This window comes from Aegilops tauschii, chromosome 5, assembly GCF_002575655.3.
Source record: "Aegilops tauschii subsp. strangulata cultivar AL8/78 chromosome 5, Aet v6.0, whole genome shotgun sequence".
In the NCBI taxonomy this organism is placed as follows: domain Eukaryota; kingdom Viridiplantae; phylum Streptophyta; class Magnoliopsida; order Poales; family Poaceae; genus Aegilops; species Aegilops tauschii.
The window spans coordinates 474341882-474356395 of record NC_053039.3 but is presented as its reverse complement, the minus strand read 5'-3'; the positions used below and the strand labels follow the sequence as shown (position 1 = coordinate 474356395).

The following is a 14514-nucleotide window of genomic DNA, read 5'->3' as shown; positions in this document are numbered from 1 at the left end:
CAGACTTGGAGCCAAGAATTGGATACAAGAGATGAACTAGGGTTTGAGAGGAGATGGTGCTGGTGAAGATGTTGATGGAGATTTCCCTCTCCTGATGAGAGGAGCGTTGGTGATGACGATGGCGATGATTTCCCCCTCCCGGAGGGAAGTGTCCCCGGCAGAACAGCTCTGCCGGAGCCCTAGATTGGTTCCGCCAAGGTTCCGCCTCGTGGCGGCGGAGTCTTGTCCCGAAAGCTTGCTTATGATTTTTCTTCGAACGAAAGACTTCATATAGCAGAAGATGGGCACCGGAGGGCCAACAGGGGGCCCACGAGGTAGGGGGGGCGCCCACAGGGGGGTAGGGCGCGCCCCCACCCTCGTGGCCAGGGTGTGGGCCCCCACTGGTATTTCTTCCACTCAGTATTTTTTATTATTTCCAAAGACAACTTTCGTGGAGTTTCAGGACTTTTGGAGTTGTGTAGAATAGATCTCTAATATTTTCTCCTTTTCCAGCTCAGAATTCCAGCTGCCGGCATTCTCCCTCCTTATGTAAACCTTCTAAAATAAGAGAGAATAGGCATAAGTATTGTGACATAATGTGTAATAACAGCCCATAATGCAATAAATATCGATATAAAAGCATGATGCAAAATGGACGTATCAACTCCCCCAAGCTTAGACCTCGCTTGTCCTCAAGCGGAAGCCGATAACGATAAATATGTCCACATGTTTAGAGGTAGAGGTGTCGATAAAATAAAATACGGACATGAGGGCATCATGATTATTCTCATAACAGCAACATGCATGGATATTGTCATATGAACTCTTACGCTTAAGTAATAATCAATTCACAATGCAAACTTTATTGAGAACCAACAAACTATAATCTCATTCATTGAAGCAATTACAATTTATCATAACATCAGAAAGAGCCTATGTCAGAGCTTTTTAGCAAGTCCACATACTCAACTATCATTTAGTCTTTCATACACTACTAGAAAAAGGCCTACTAGTGGCGCATCAGTTTTGCCTACTAATGGCGCACTACTGGTGCGCCACTAGCATCACGCCACTAGATTTTTTTACTAATGGCGCACCGCTGGTGCGCCATTAGTATCTGGTATACTAATGGCGCACCAGTGGTGCGCCATTAGTATATGCCACGGTGCGCCATTACTATCGGACTTAGTAATGGCGCACCACATAGAAGTGCGCCATTAGTAACAATTTTTTTTCAAATATTTTTTCAGAAATATTTATAAAAAAAATTCAAATTTTTTTATTTTTTTTTCAGAAATATTTTTTCTTAATCTCTGGTCACTATGGCTTAATCTCAGGTCAATATGCTTAATTTCAAGTCAAATCGCACTAAGTGGTCAAACTTCTCGGAAGGTCACCCATCCTCACACTACTCCAGCCCGAGCACGCTTAACTTCGCGGTTCTATCCAACCCCAGCACCACCTCACTTAACAGCCACTTGTTGATATATCTATCATATCAATCCTATTAAACCTTGTTGATGTCTAGGACTTTGTTCATATTCATGACTATGATGAAATTTTGAAAAATATTTCAAACTTCCCTGTCATATTACGAATCATTTTTTGAAAAAAATCCAAAAAAAATTCAAAACCAATATTTTTTTTCTGTTACTAGTGGCGCACCTAGCAACCGGTGCGCCACTAGTAAGTTTGAAATTTTTTGAATTTTTTTGCCTCCAGATCTTGAAAGCCCCGTATCTTTTTTCTGTTAGGTTTTTGAGGATTTTGAAAATGTTTAACGGGGTTTTCGAGTAGATGATTTTTCATATAAAAAACTTTTTCATCCGAGTTCGTATGCAAAAGTTATGCCCATTTTAAGAGTTCTAGAGAGATTTTGCAAATAAAGTCGAAATTCATATTTGTTAATTTTCCCAACAACTAGACCACATATCACATGGGAATCTTATTTTATTTTATTTTTTTGACATTTCCATCATTTTCTTTTATTTTTTTTTAAACTGAAAAGGCGGTCCAGGGGGGTGCATTCGGTGGAATGGGCCAAGTTACTAATGGCGCACCGTTGGGGTGGTGCGCCATTAGTAGTTCAACTAGTAATGGCGCACCACCCCAACCGTGCGCCATTAGTAGTTTTTCAAAAAAAAAATTGAAACAAAATTTGTAACAAAATTACTAATGGCGCACCTGTGAGTGGTGCGCCATTAGTAGTTCAACTACTAATGGCGCACCGTGGGAGTGGTGCGCCATTAGTAGTTGAACTAGTAATGGCGCACCGTCCCACGGTGCGCCATTAGTAGTTTAAAAAAAATGAAACGTAATTACTAATGGCGCACCGTGGGATGGTGCGCCATTACTAGTTGAACTACTAATGGCGCACCATCCCACGGTGCGCCATTAGTAGTTTTGAAAAAATTAAAAAAAAATGTTTTACTAATGGCGCACCGACACATGGTGCGCCATTAGTATTTAGTAATGGCGCACCACATGTACAGTGCGCCATTAGTGGCCATTCCATCTATAGCCCTTTTCCTAGTAGTGATAATTGCTAACACTCACGCAATACTTGTGGTTACGGAATTTTAATCGGACACAGAGAAAGATAGGGGCTTATAGTTTCGCCTCCCAACCTTTTACCTCAAGGGTAATGTCAACGATAATAACTCATGCTAACTTACATCCAATTAGATATACATATCAGGATCTTTCCAACATACTGTGGTTGCCAAAGGATAAAATGTAAAAAGGAAAGGTGAAGATCACCATGACTCTTGCATAAGGTAGAAGATAAAAGTAAAAGATAGGCCCTTCACAGAGGGAAGCAGAGGTTGCCATGCGCTTTCAGGGTTGGATGCACAAAATCTTAATGCGAAAGAACGTCACTTTATATTGCCACTTGTGATATGGACCTTTATTATGCAGTCTGTCGCTTTCATTTCTTCCACATCATAAGATCGTATAAAGCTTAGTTCCTCCACACCAATCAATCATACATATTTAGAGAGTAATTTTTATTGCTTTGCACCGATGACAACTTACTTGAAGGATCTTACTCAACCCATAGGTAGATATGGTGGACTCTCATGGCAAAACTGGTTTAAGGGTATTTGGAAGCACAAGTAGTATCTCTACTTAGTGCGACGAATTTGGCTAGCATGAGGGGGAAAGGCAAGCTCAACATGTTGGATGATCCATGACAATATACTTTATTTCAGATATAAGAAAACAAAACCCATTACGTTGTCTTCCTTGTCCAACATCAACTCTTTAGCATGTCATATTTTAATGAGTGCTCCCAATCATAAAAGATGTACAAGATAGTATGTTTATATGTGAAACCTCTCTTTCCTTATTACTTCCTATTAATTGCAACGATGACCAAAACTAAGTTTATCAACTCTCAACAATTTTTAATCATCATACTTCTGGGAGGCCAGCGCGGCCGGTGTGGCCACACATGTAGGTTCTACGTCTCTCTTTACATCCGCTCCCATCGTCTTCTACGGTTTTATTTTTGGAGGTGCCCTTCCGTACAATCCCCCCCCCCAACGTATAAGGGGTCATTTCACACCTCGTATTAAAACACCCGCCCGCCGTACGCCCGCCCGCGTTGCCGTACGGGCCTGTCGCGTACGCCCGCCCGTCCGCGCCCCCGACCGGTGTAGGAGAGCCCGCCTGCTCGCCGGCCCGCTGCGCACGCCCATGTGGTTTGAGTGGAAAAAAAGCCTGATCGGGCGAACCCTATCTTCCCCTCGCCTCGGCCGCCGCCGCCATCTCCAGCAGTACCTGGCCGACGGGAAAAAAAGTCGCCGGCAGCACCTAGTAATATCGAGGCGTTGTGCGCGACTCGACGCCGACAACCACCTAGGTCAGGCAGACGCCGCCGCCATCGTCTGCTTGGCGTGTTGTTCGCCCTCAAGCCTCCGGCGAATCTCAACGCTATTGTCATGTCTGACGAAGGCAATGAGGTACGCGATCTGCTGGCATAGTGATTTAAAAACGGATTTTAGTTGTGACGATGTTACGTGTTGTTTGAATGGATCTTTGATTATATATAAACGTGTATAGATGGAGGCGAAAATCAGATATTACGGTGATGATGGCGGTAGCGAGGACGGATCATTGTCATTGGATGAAGACGAACATGACGGGGAAAATTATATGAGTTTGGATGAGTCTTACAGTGGCAATGTAAGTGGTCTGCATGTTGTCAAACATATTAAATACAAGCATCCGCGATGACACTAACATGTACTTGTTTGACTTTGCACAGGTAGGAGGGGATGATGACAATGAGGATATGGATGTAGATGATTCATATGCTGAAAGCGGTAGCCATGTAAGTTTAAAATTATGCTAGTTAGTTTAAAGTGACATGAAAAACGCATCAAATCTTACATATCATATTTAAAATTTGCGCAGATGGATGTGGAAGGGTACTATGAGTGGAATTTCTTCGATGATGCCAATGACGAAAACGATATCGATGCATCTTATAATGACAGCTCGACCAAAGTAAGTAGTGCAAAGTGAATACATATGATAGTCCTCATACAACAACTTACTGACATATAAGGTTGTTTGCATTTTTTTCAGGGAGAGGTTGGTGGCCCGTGCGAAAATGATGACGATGCCAATGGTGATGAGTGCAATTTTGACACTGGGTGCGATGAATACCAGCAAGAATCACTGGACAGGCATTGGATGGTGATGTCCGCGACGTTCAGGACAGACGAGGAGGCATATGATTTCTATAACGACTATGCGAAAAAGTGTGGATTCTGCATTAGGAGGGACAACTTGAAATATGTGAAGGGTGTCGACGCGCGTAGGCGCTTGAGGAGGTTTCTCTGTTCGAGGGCTGGGAAACGACATGCCAAGTTTTGTATCATGGAAGGGAAGAAGCGCGGGCTGAGAGTGTAGAGTCGGTATTATTGCGAGGCCCATCTAACTATGAAGCTTGATAGAGAGCGCTCCATTTGGTATGTCAGCAGTTTTAGCGATGATCATAGTCACACTCTTGCTAGACCGGATGAAGTTATATATCTTCAGTCTCATAATCAGATAAAGGAATAATAGAAGCTCGAGATCTTAGCGATGGCAGGTGCTGGGATCAGAAAACATTGGATCATATGCAAGGGCTGGTTTCGGGAGGAGGAAGCTTTATAACATGTGTTATAGGGAGAAAATGAAGTTGCTAGCAAAGGGTGATGCAGACACTGTGATTGGGATCATGATGACGAGTAAGGCAAGGGATCCAGACTTTTTCTTTGAGCACACTGTTGACGCAGAAGGCAAGCTGAAGAACATGTTCTGGTGTGATTCTCAGTCACGTCGGGATTACCTTGACTTCGGTGATGTAACCGTCTTTGACATCACTTATAAGATGAATAGGTACGGAATGCCATTCATACCTTTTGTTGGTCTAACCAATCATCGTTGCACCACTGTGTTCGGTTGTGCTGTTGTGTCAGATGAGACCGAGGATACATATGTTTGGGTGTTGCAGACCTTCTTGAGAGCTCACTATCAGAAGAAGCCGAGGTCTGTAATTACTGACAGAGACGCAACCATGATAAGGGCCATCAGGAAGGTCCTTACTGACGTGTGGCATCGACTTTGTTCGTGGCATATAGAGAAGAGCATGCAGAAACACCTCCACCACAAGTCCCTTAAGGATTTCAGGTCTCTTATTTACTATGCTACTACACATGATGAGTTTGAGGCGAGATGGGCAGCTTTTAAAGCTAAATGGGAGTCGGGGAAAACTGAAACATGGTTGCGTAGGATGTACAGGAAGAAAAGGCTTTGGGCTGCGTCATATCTCACCGGTGGGTTCCTCCTTGTTATGCGGAATAACCAGAGGAGCGAGAGTCTAAACTCTTGCCTTCATCTACATCTTGACTCTGGCATGACAATTGTTGATATGGTTGTGCATTATGAGAACTGCATTGTTCGGCTCCGTGAGAACGAGTCATACGACGACTGCATGGCCACACAGACACTCCCTGTACCAGTACTTGACGAGTTCAAATGCATTGAGAAATCCGCTGCCCGTGACTTCACTGGGGTGAACTTTTACCTCTTGCAGAAAGAAATGAAGAAGGCAGCGGATCTTGAGATCATAGATAGACTCAGTGGAGCCGTCAGTCAGAGATTCATAGTGGCATGGAAAAATAACAGGCAACTGAGATTCAAAGTGGACTATACACCTACTAACTCAGAAGAAACAGTGAAGTGTAGTTGTGATAGTATGAAACGTAAAGGTCTCCCATGCAAGCATGTTCTTTATGTTTTGGCCAGATTGAACATGAAGGACTTACCTAAGTGCTTAGTGCTGCGAAGATTCACCAAGAATGCTAGAGGTGGACTGCCCGTGAAGTGCACTAGCGATCTCTTCGCATGGGGATGGGCAGGTACTGAGGATAGAACTAAGTACAGTGAGTTGACTATTTTGTCTGCGGAAGCATCTCATGCGGCATGTCATAGACCATTTCTATTTGACAAACTCAAGGCTGCTCTCGAGGATGTGATAGCAAACAACGACGTTGAGGAGGAAGATTATGTGAGATAGCATAGGGTTGCGCATGACGATGCTTTTGTGCTGGATCAAGATTATGTTTTTGTTGGTGATCCAGAGAAAGTCAATACGAAAGGAGCAATGAAAGAGCAGAATAACAAAGGCCGTGGTAAGGAACCTGGTGAGACTAAATACAGTAGACTGTTTCAATGAGAAACCTCCTGTACGCCTATGCGGTTTATGCAGAACAAAAGGTCATTTCAAGAACGATTGTCCTCAGAATCCAAAGTATGTGTACACATGTTTTTAACATACTTTTGTTGTTTAGTTTATTGTTTACAAAATTTGGACATATATTATGATCTTTCCATGCAGAAACATGGCATGACGATGATAACACGGATTGTTTGAATACGTGGAACAAGTTCTGAATAGAGTTGATGATTTATTTGGTTGTAATAAAGAATTTTACTTACAAATTTGTTTCGGCACATCGCTACGGGAGACTTGTAATCGGTGTACTTATGTCATATTTGTTGGCACTATTCTCGTTGTTTTTAATATGATATGCGACATACACATTTTTACTTTAGAATATATATTTGTTGGCGCTATAGTCATTGTTTTTAATATGATATGTGATATACACATTTTTCTTTAGAAATAAATAAATCTTGGATGTTGGGCGATCAGAAGCGTTCTACAGCCGCCGGTTGCTTCGTTTTTTAAAAAAGTTAACAGCCGCTAGGCCGCGAGTGGCGCCAGTCGGCGCTAAGGGGCGCAACGCACGAGGATGATTCAGGTGCCGCCGCCGATGGCGATCCCGAGGCTACAGCGCCCTCAGGCGCAGAGGGCGCAGGTGGGCAGAGGGCGAATCCACATCGGGGCCGCACCGTCCAACCCGGGAGCGATGCGCGGCGTGGGCCGGCTCGCGAGATGACGCGCCCCCACGCGGGCCATCTCGCGCCGAGCACGTGGCGCCATTTGAGTAGCACGGGGCGAGCACGTGACATGCGGCGCGGGCGACGCTCGCCTTCTCTCGGCGACCACAGTCGCGGGCCATCTCCAGGCGAGCACCGGACGCGCGGCGCGGGCGACGCTCGCCTTCGACACGTGATCCCGATGTGTCAACAGGGTATTTTAAAGCCCCGACTTCATACATTCGCGCGAACACTCATTCAACGCAAAATATAAAATAAATTTGTAAATTTCAAATGTTTGGAATCTATGTTAAATAAATCAGTCACGCGACATAATCTTGACATGTGAAAAATGTTTAGAACTCACATAAAGAAATAAAACATCCACACACAATCTTCAATCATGTTTCATACGCATTCAAGTAAATTCGAAGCCCGCGTAGTACTCTGGTGTGAGATTTTTATTTCTTTTTCTTCTTTGCAAGTCGAATAACTTTGTTCTTCACTTCTGTAAGCTTATTTTCTGGGGACAAAATAATTCCAGCTATCATTCTTTCTCTCGAACTATCAATAGATTCCTGAAAAACAATTAAAATTATTTTAATTTAACACTTATATATAGTATGATGTAATATTTATCATACTGAAAATGTACCCACCTGAGAAAAAGCGCTTATAAATTTTTCTCCGTCCCAGTATTGAAAACAGCGAAGGATGAACGACCCACATGAGTTCCTTTGCTCGAAAACCACAAGTGCAATTTTCAAAGCATGTTAAGTAAGACAACACTGAATCAATTAATTTATTTCGAAAGCACGTGCAACATGTAACTCTGCCATCTTGTTGAAGCATGTCGTACGGGACTAAAGGACATGCGGACACATCCGGGAACGACATAATTGCACTATCATTTGCATCTTGGATATCTCGTGCAAGTTGTTCTCATTGAAAATAAAAAAATGATACAAACACGTTGAGTACATACGGTAAACAATTATAAGCTTAATTGTACACACATGATTACGAAACTTACAAAATTTTCAACGAGTTTCCTGAATCAAGAAGTTGGAACTCTTTCTTTCCAGTGTGCATAACAGATGTAATCCAATGGTTTTTATCATTATTTAAAGCAAAATAAGCCTATTTTAAAATTCAAATATTGTTACTAAGCTCGCCTTTCACATATGATAGTCATGTAAAAACAATTCTGCATTGCAAACGATACCTTAGGTTTTGCAAAATATTCTGTCATGCATCTGTTGAGAGGTTCATTTGCATGTGCTAAACCTTGTGGATCGTTTATCGACTTCCCTCGTCTCACTAACTTTGGGCGAGTGTGCTGTAACCAGTAAGACCTATGTGTGGGTACAAGATACCTATCCTTGGCGATACTTGAATCCGATATGTACGTCACATAAGCGTCAATTACCTGAAATAGATGAGTAAAATTAACATGGATGCATTATAGTTAGCACATGAAATAAGCATGACAATTAAAGTACATACATCACCTGATAACCATGCATGGTTAATTATCTGGCAAGCTCTTGCCGCACATAGTCCTTCATCTTTACCATTGTTGAATATTTCATGGTTCTTATGTTTTGGTGAGTGATCGTACGCTTTCACGTACTGCACAGCTGCACGCACCACATCATCCACAGAATGATCAAACTGAGGGCTTGTTTCATTAAGCAGTTCTACAACACAAGTAAATAAAGTTATAGTACAATTTTTGAATATATAATTATCAAAGAAATATTCATACCGTGTTTAACTTACTCGCTTTCGCGGAACGTTTCGCACGTTTTTTCGGAGTCTTTTTAACATAAGGAGATTTCTGGTACTTTGACACAGTCCGCCTTCGCTTCCCTAGAATCACCTCCTTCTTATCTTCTATCTCGCTATTATCATCTGACATGCCCTGTGACACTTCTTGCTCATTTGTTTCCACTTCCCATCTTGTTACTTCTATTTCATCTGTTTTTAGATATGATGCTTCTCTTTTTTCCGACTGCTCTAGGACATCTATAGGATCATCCTTCTCACCCTTATAGCTACTCAAGTGACCAGTACTGAGTTTGAACGAATCCCCTCCTTCAGAATCCAAATCATAATTCCCACTGCCATTTTGGCCATTAGGTGTGTGTATGTCATCGTACTGAAATTCTTTATTAGGATACTTGTTTTCATACTTGGACTCACTATTCTGTCCATACAAATTTTCTTCCTCCTGTGCAATTGTGCCTGATTTGTACCGCACACCTGTTTTATTCATTTTCTCTAACAAAATCTACAAAAGTAAGCACAGTAACATGTTATAACTTTTTGTCAATTTAGCGAATTTAATAGAGTTGCCCAATTGTTACGTGTGCGCATACCTCCGGCATACGAAGCAATTCCTTACGAATTTCCTTCATATCATTCATAACCCGGTTCATAAAACGCTTTAGGTTAGGAGGGACCTCGGACACACTATCCACTTTTCTCTTTCCCGTAACAGATTGGATGACTTTCGGCTACTAGGTTTCTTACTGATTTCAGCATGTTGATATGCAAGTTTTTTCATTCTATACTCGTTCGTAATGCAGTCATCTATCTGCAAAGTGAGTATGTAATGAAAATATAAGTACATAACTATTTGAATGGATCATCAACGTATAGTTAAATAAACATTAGAATATTACCAATCCATGACCACCACCATTGTCTAGGTCGTACTTTTCTCGTTTCTCCGCTTTAGATTCAGTCTAGTTTTTCATTAGGGGACTTTGCAACGACAACGGGTCATATTTCGGGCCGGCGGTTGGCTGCACCTTCTCCCAATATAAGTACTACAAAACAAATGACAAAATAAATTACGAACGCATAACATGAAGGAATATTAAGTAGCATTAATTAATACCATACCTGGAGTAGGGCTAGGTTGCCACATGGCCATTGCCTCACACGGCCGTCCTACTTAAGTTTATCAATCTCCGTCAAACAAGTTCGCGAAGTAAACACGTTAAAGTTCAACGTGCTGATCCGCTTCACGTCATGCACCAACGCCTAGTAGTCCTTTGGTATGGAGACAACCGACATCGGTGCAATAATAGTCCCAACAAAACAAGAACAGCCATCTGAAGAAACTCATCGTCGGCGGATTTATTCCTCACAATTTTTTTGATCAAGTCATCTATCATTATCTGACCATTTTTTTTGTGAATTTACTGAATAGGAATTTTGTTTATTAACTCTTTTCCTTCCGTCACAAGAATGCAAAAAACATCCCCACCTTCATTCTTAAACCCAAATATTGAAAACACATCGTCCGGTCTAAGTGAAATAAGACCTTTACAGCCAGTTTCTTCTTGTATCATGAATTTTTTGCGTGGAAACTTGAGGTATCGGTTAGGGGGGACGGGCATCCACGAGGTGTTCCCTTTCGCAAAGTCATGAAACGACACCATTTTTTTCACATGCTACAGTGTGAAACAAAAACACGCATGCAAAATTTCGGTTCGTTTCGACAGTCAAAGCATTTACTATGATTTTCTCCATGAAAATACCAAAAAAGGGTCTTCGGACATGACGCAACGTCCGTTCGTACTCCGATTCCGTTGTAATTTGGCGTGGGCAACGGTGGGGGCACTTACACGCGCATGCAAAAGTTTGGTGCGTTTCGTCCATGTCGACATGTAGTTGCAGTAGAAACCTGAGGTATCGGTTAGGGGGGACGGGCATCCACGAGGTGTTACCTTTCGCAAAGTCATGAAATGGCACCATTTTTTTCACATGCTACAGTGTGCAACAAAAACACGCATGCAAAATTTCGGTTCGTTTCGGCACTCGATGCATTTACTATGATTTTCTCCATGAAATACCAAAAAAGGTCTCCAGACATAACGGAACGTCCATTCGTACTCCGATTCCGTTGAAATTTTCCATGGGTGACGGTGGGGGTCACTCACACGCGCATGCAAAAGTTGGGTGCGTTTCGTCCATGTCGACATGTAGTTGCAGTAGAAACCTGAGGTATCGGTTAGGGGGGATGGGCATCCATGAGGTGTTCCCTTTCGCAAAGTCATGAAACGGAACCATTTTTTTCACATGCTACAGTGTGCAACAAAAACACACATGCAAAATTTCGGTTCGTTTCGACACTCGATGCATTTACTATGATTTTCTCCGTGAAAATACCAAAAAAGGGTCTCCGGACGTGACACAACGTCCATTCATACTCCGATTCCGTTGAAATTTGGCGTGGACGACGGTGGGGGTCACTCACATGTGCATGCAAAAGCTGGTCGCGTTTCGGCATTACATTCGTTTTATATGAATTTCTTCATTAAAGAACACAAAACAGTATACATTGGTTTGTTTGCCAACGATAATTTTTTTTACAACTACCCGCGCGCTGACGCACACGGCCGGGCCAGGATAGGCCCCCCACGGTGTCCACTTGGGCGCCGTTTGCGGCGCACACGTGAGGGCCCATTAAGCAAAAGCCACGGCGGCGACCGCCCAACTTGCTAATCGTTTAGTCCCACATTGCTTCTGGGCACGCTTAATCACCTGTTTAAATACCGTTCTCTACGTATAATGTTGAATCCTTTAGTTTGGCGGCCTTTCCTCACTAGGCAATTGTAAATGATGCTGTGGCACTCCAAAATCATGGAGTGTCACAGCAAAAATTTACATTAGTCTTCTGAGGTAAATCCATCCACACTACAGGATTTTTTATTCTTGTGTTTTTTTAATCCTTTCTGATGTTCCAAAATAGTCAAATGTCATGTCTAATCTATATGACTTGACTTTACACTCAACCCGGACTGGCTGCGGGTGCCGGCAGATCATCGTCACTCAACCCGGACAGAAAATTTAATATCCTGATCGTCTCAATACATCCGCCCATTCTAGATTTTATCTCACAATTTCACAACTATACAAAAACAATAAATTTTTTTGCATCATAGCACAGGTATACTTACCCAGAAGGGATGATGTACGTGTTGCTTTGCTTGTTGATAAGCAACACCTACACCATCTGGATCCGTATACATGTAATATAAAGCAATAATTACTGGACGTTAAAATTTTGTGTGACTATTTAAACCACTACATATGAGTCTCCACAATCAATGTGGTGATAAAACCATTTATAAAAAGAAGTTAGCCTATAGTGGCCAGAAAAGGCGCGCACGGGGCAGCCCATGACGCGCACGGGCCATGGTGGGGCGGGCCTTCGTATGTGCGCCGCAACCCCCGACAGTGCTCTATTTTTAGTCCCACATTGCTAGTTTTGACGACGAATAATGTGTGTAAATAGCTGCATCCGTATATGACATCAAGTCTTTAATCGTGGTAGCCATACCTCACTATGCTTATGCAGGTTTTGCTCTGTCACTCCACAATCGTTGTGGAGTGATACTGCATGACCTGCATCAGTGTTGCAAGGTATGACTATCCATGCTGAAAGACTTTTTTACACGTTCGACGGATTTTGTTTGACATCCTTCAAATGGACGCTATTTTTTTCATATGTTTGTACACTCATGGCAAGCAAGAATGTCAGGTTTCGGGCCATTTCGAACCTCTGAGAATTTGCTACGATTTTCCCCGCTCTGAAACCGAAACACACTCCCCGGATGTGACGCGACATGAGTGTGTGCTCGGAACACGATTAAATTTTGCGTGGGGTCCTATGGTGGGCATGCTTACCCTGTCGCAAAACTTGGGGTCGTTCTGAAGATGGCCAAAAACTGACCTTCCTCTGCGCACGCCATTCTGGTAGGAGCGAAGGCCCCGTCCCGACGAAGGGTTTTTTCGACATCCTTCAAATGGACCCAATTTTTTTTCATACGTTTGTACACTCATGGCAAGCAAGCATGTCAAGGTTCGGGGAATTTCCGACCTCCGAAAATTTTCTATGATTTTCCCCACTCTGAAACCGAAACACACTTCCCGGGCGTGACGCGACATGAGTGTGTGCTCGGAACACAATGAAATTTTGCGTGGGGTCCTACGGTGGGCATGCCTACCCTGTCGCAAAACTTGGGGTCGTTCTGAAGATTGCCAAAAAATGACCTTCCTCTGCGCACGCCGTTCTGGTAGGAGCGAAGGCCCCGTCCCGACAGAGGTTTTTTTCGACATCCTTCAAATGGACCCAATTCTTTTCATACGTTTGTACACTCATGGCAAGCAAGCATGTCAAGTTTCGGGGCATTCCCAACCTCCGAGAATTTTCTACGATTTTCCCCGCTCTGAAACCGAAACACACTCCTCGGACGTGACGCGACATGAGTTTGTGCTCGGAACACGATGAAATTTTGTGTATAGATACTAATGATGTAATTTGAGTGAGGTGAGACAAACTTGCGTAGAGTGGCAAACTGTCAAAAATAAGATAGATACTAATGATATGATTTGAGTTTACACTGTCCTAACAGCACTGCCGTAGCTGCCCGGGTGCACGAACGCGGCTATTTAAGCCGGTCGGGGCGTCCTTCGGCGGGCGAGGTGGGACTAAACAAGTGTGCCTCCACTGTACCGCGTCCCACCACCCCTGCGGCCTCAACCGCTCGCACGCGCGCCCTCCAGGCGGCCCACGCGGCCCACCAACTTTGGCCCATCTCGGCAGTACGTGCAGCGCCGCGGGAGGCGAGGTCTAATTTTAGTCTCACCTCACCTACCGGAGCTCGCCCGCACCGGCTTAAATAGCACGCCCCGCCCTACCCCGCCGTACTCCTAAAAAAACACTGCCTCGCCTACTCTCTCTTTGCCGCCTCGTTGGGCCCGTGGGCATTGCGGGGCCGAAAAGCGTTCCCTTTCGTCGTCGACTTTATCGGGATCGGCCTACTACACCTCGCTCGGCTCCGGGCCGCCGGTCTTTTTTTTAATTTCTTTTGATTCTTTTTTGCTAATATTAATTAAAATTTTTTGTTGTTTCATTTTTTATTTACTTTTCTAATTTTCAATGTTTATTACTTATGTAATCTATCTTTTGTGTTTTTAATTTTTTTTCCATTTCAAGTTTAATTATATTGTGTTTCGTTCTTTTGTGTTTTTTAATTTTTTACAATAATTATTTAAAATTAAACAATTTTAAATAACGGT

The 14514-nt window shown here is 43.1% G+C and overlaps 2 protein-coding genes across 2 annotated transcripts; one reads left to right on the top strand and one right to left on the bottom strand.

Annotated features, from left to right (window-relative positions):
• The first annotated feature begins 5164 nt into the window (after positions 1-5164).
• On the top strand, positions 5165-6550 carry LOC120964939 (protein FAR1-RELATED SEQUENCE 5-like). Its single transcript, XM_040390014.2, has one exon. It carries the CDS (start codon positions 5165-5167, stop codon positions 6548-6550), a length of 1386 nt encoding a protein of 461 aa, XP_040245948.2.
• A 1413-nt stretch (positions 6551-7963) lies between these two features.
• LOC109743834 (uncharacterized) lies at positions 7964-13184 on the bottom strand. Its single transcript, XM_073499341.1, has 6 exons — positions 13166-13184; positions 12773-12837; positions 9199-9709; positions 8968-9116; positions 8793-8845; positions 7964-7994 (listed from the first exon to the last, which is right to left on the bottom strand). Exons 1-6 carry the CDS (start codon positions 13182-13184, stop codon positions 7964-7966), a joined length of 828 nt encoding a protein of 275 aa, XP_073355442.1.
• Positions 13185-14514: the final 1330 nt, after the last annotated feature.

Bases quoted from the DNA above. Each gene is read 5' to 3' on its own strand.
- LOC120964939 (XM_040390014.2), top strand. From the start codon at position 5,165: ATGAAGTTGCTAGCAAAGGGTGATGCAGACACTGTGATTGGGATCATG.
- LOC109743834 (XM_073499341.1), bottom strand. The intron at 8,846-8,967 runs GCAAGAGCTTGC...CATCTATTTCAG, and splicing joins AAGATGAAGGACTATGTGCG to GTAATTGACGCTTATGTGAC. The intron at 7,995-8,792 runs GTATCTTGTACC...ATTGTTTTTCAG, and splicing joins TCAAGTATCGCCAAGGATAG to GAATCTATTGATAGTTCGAG.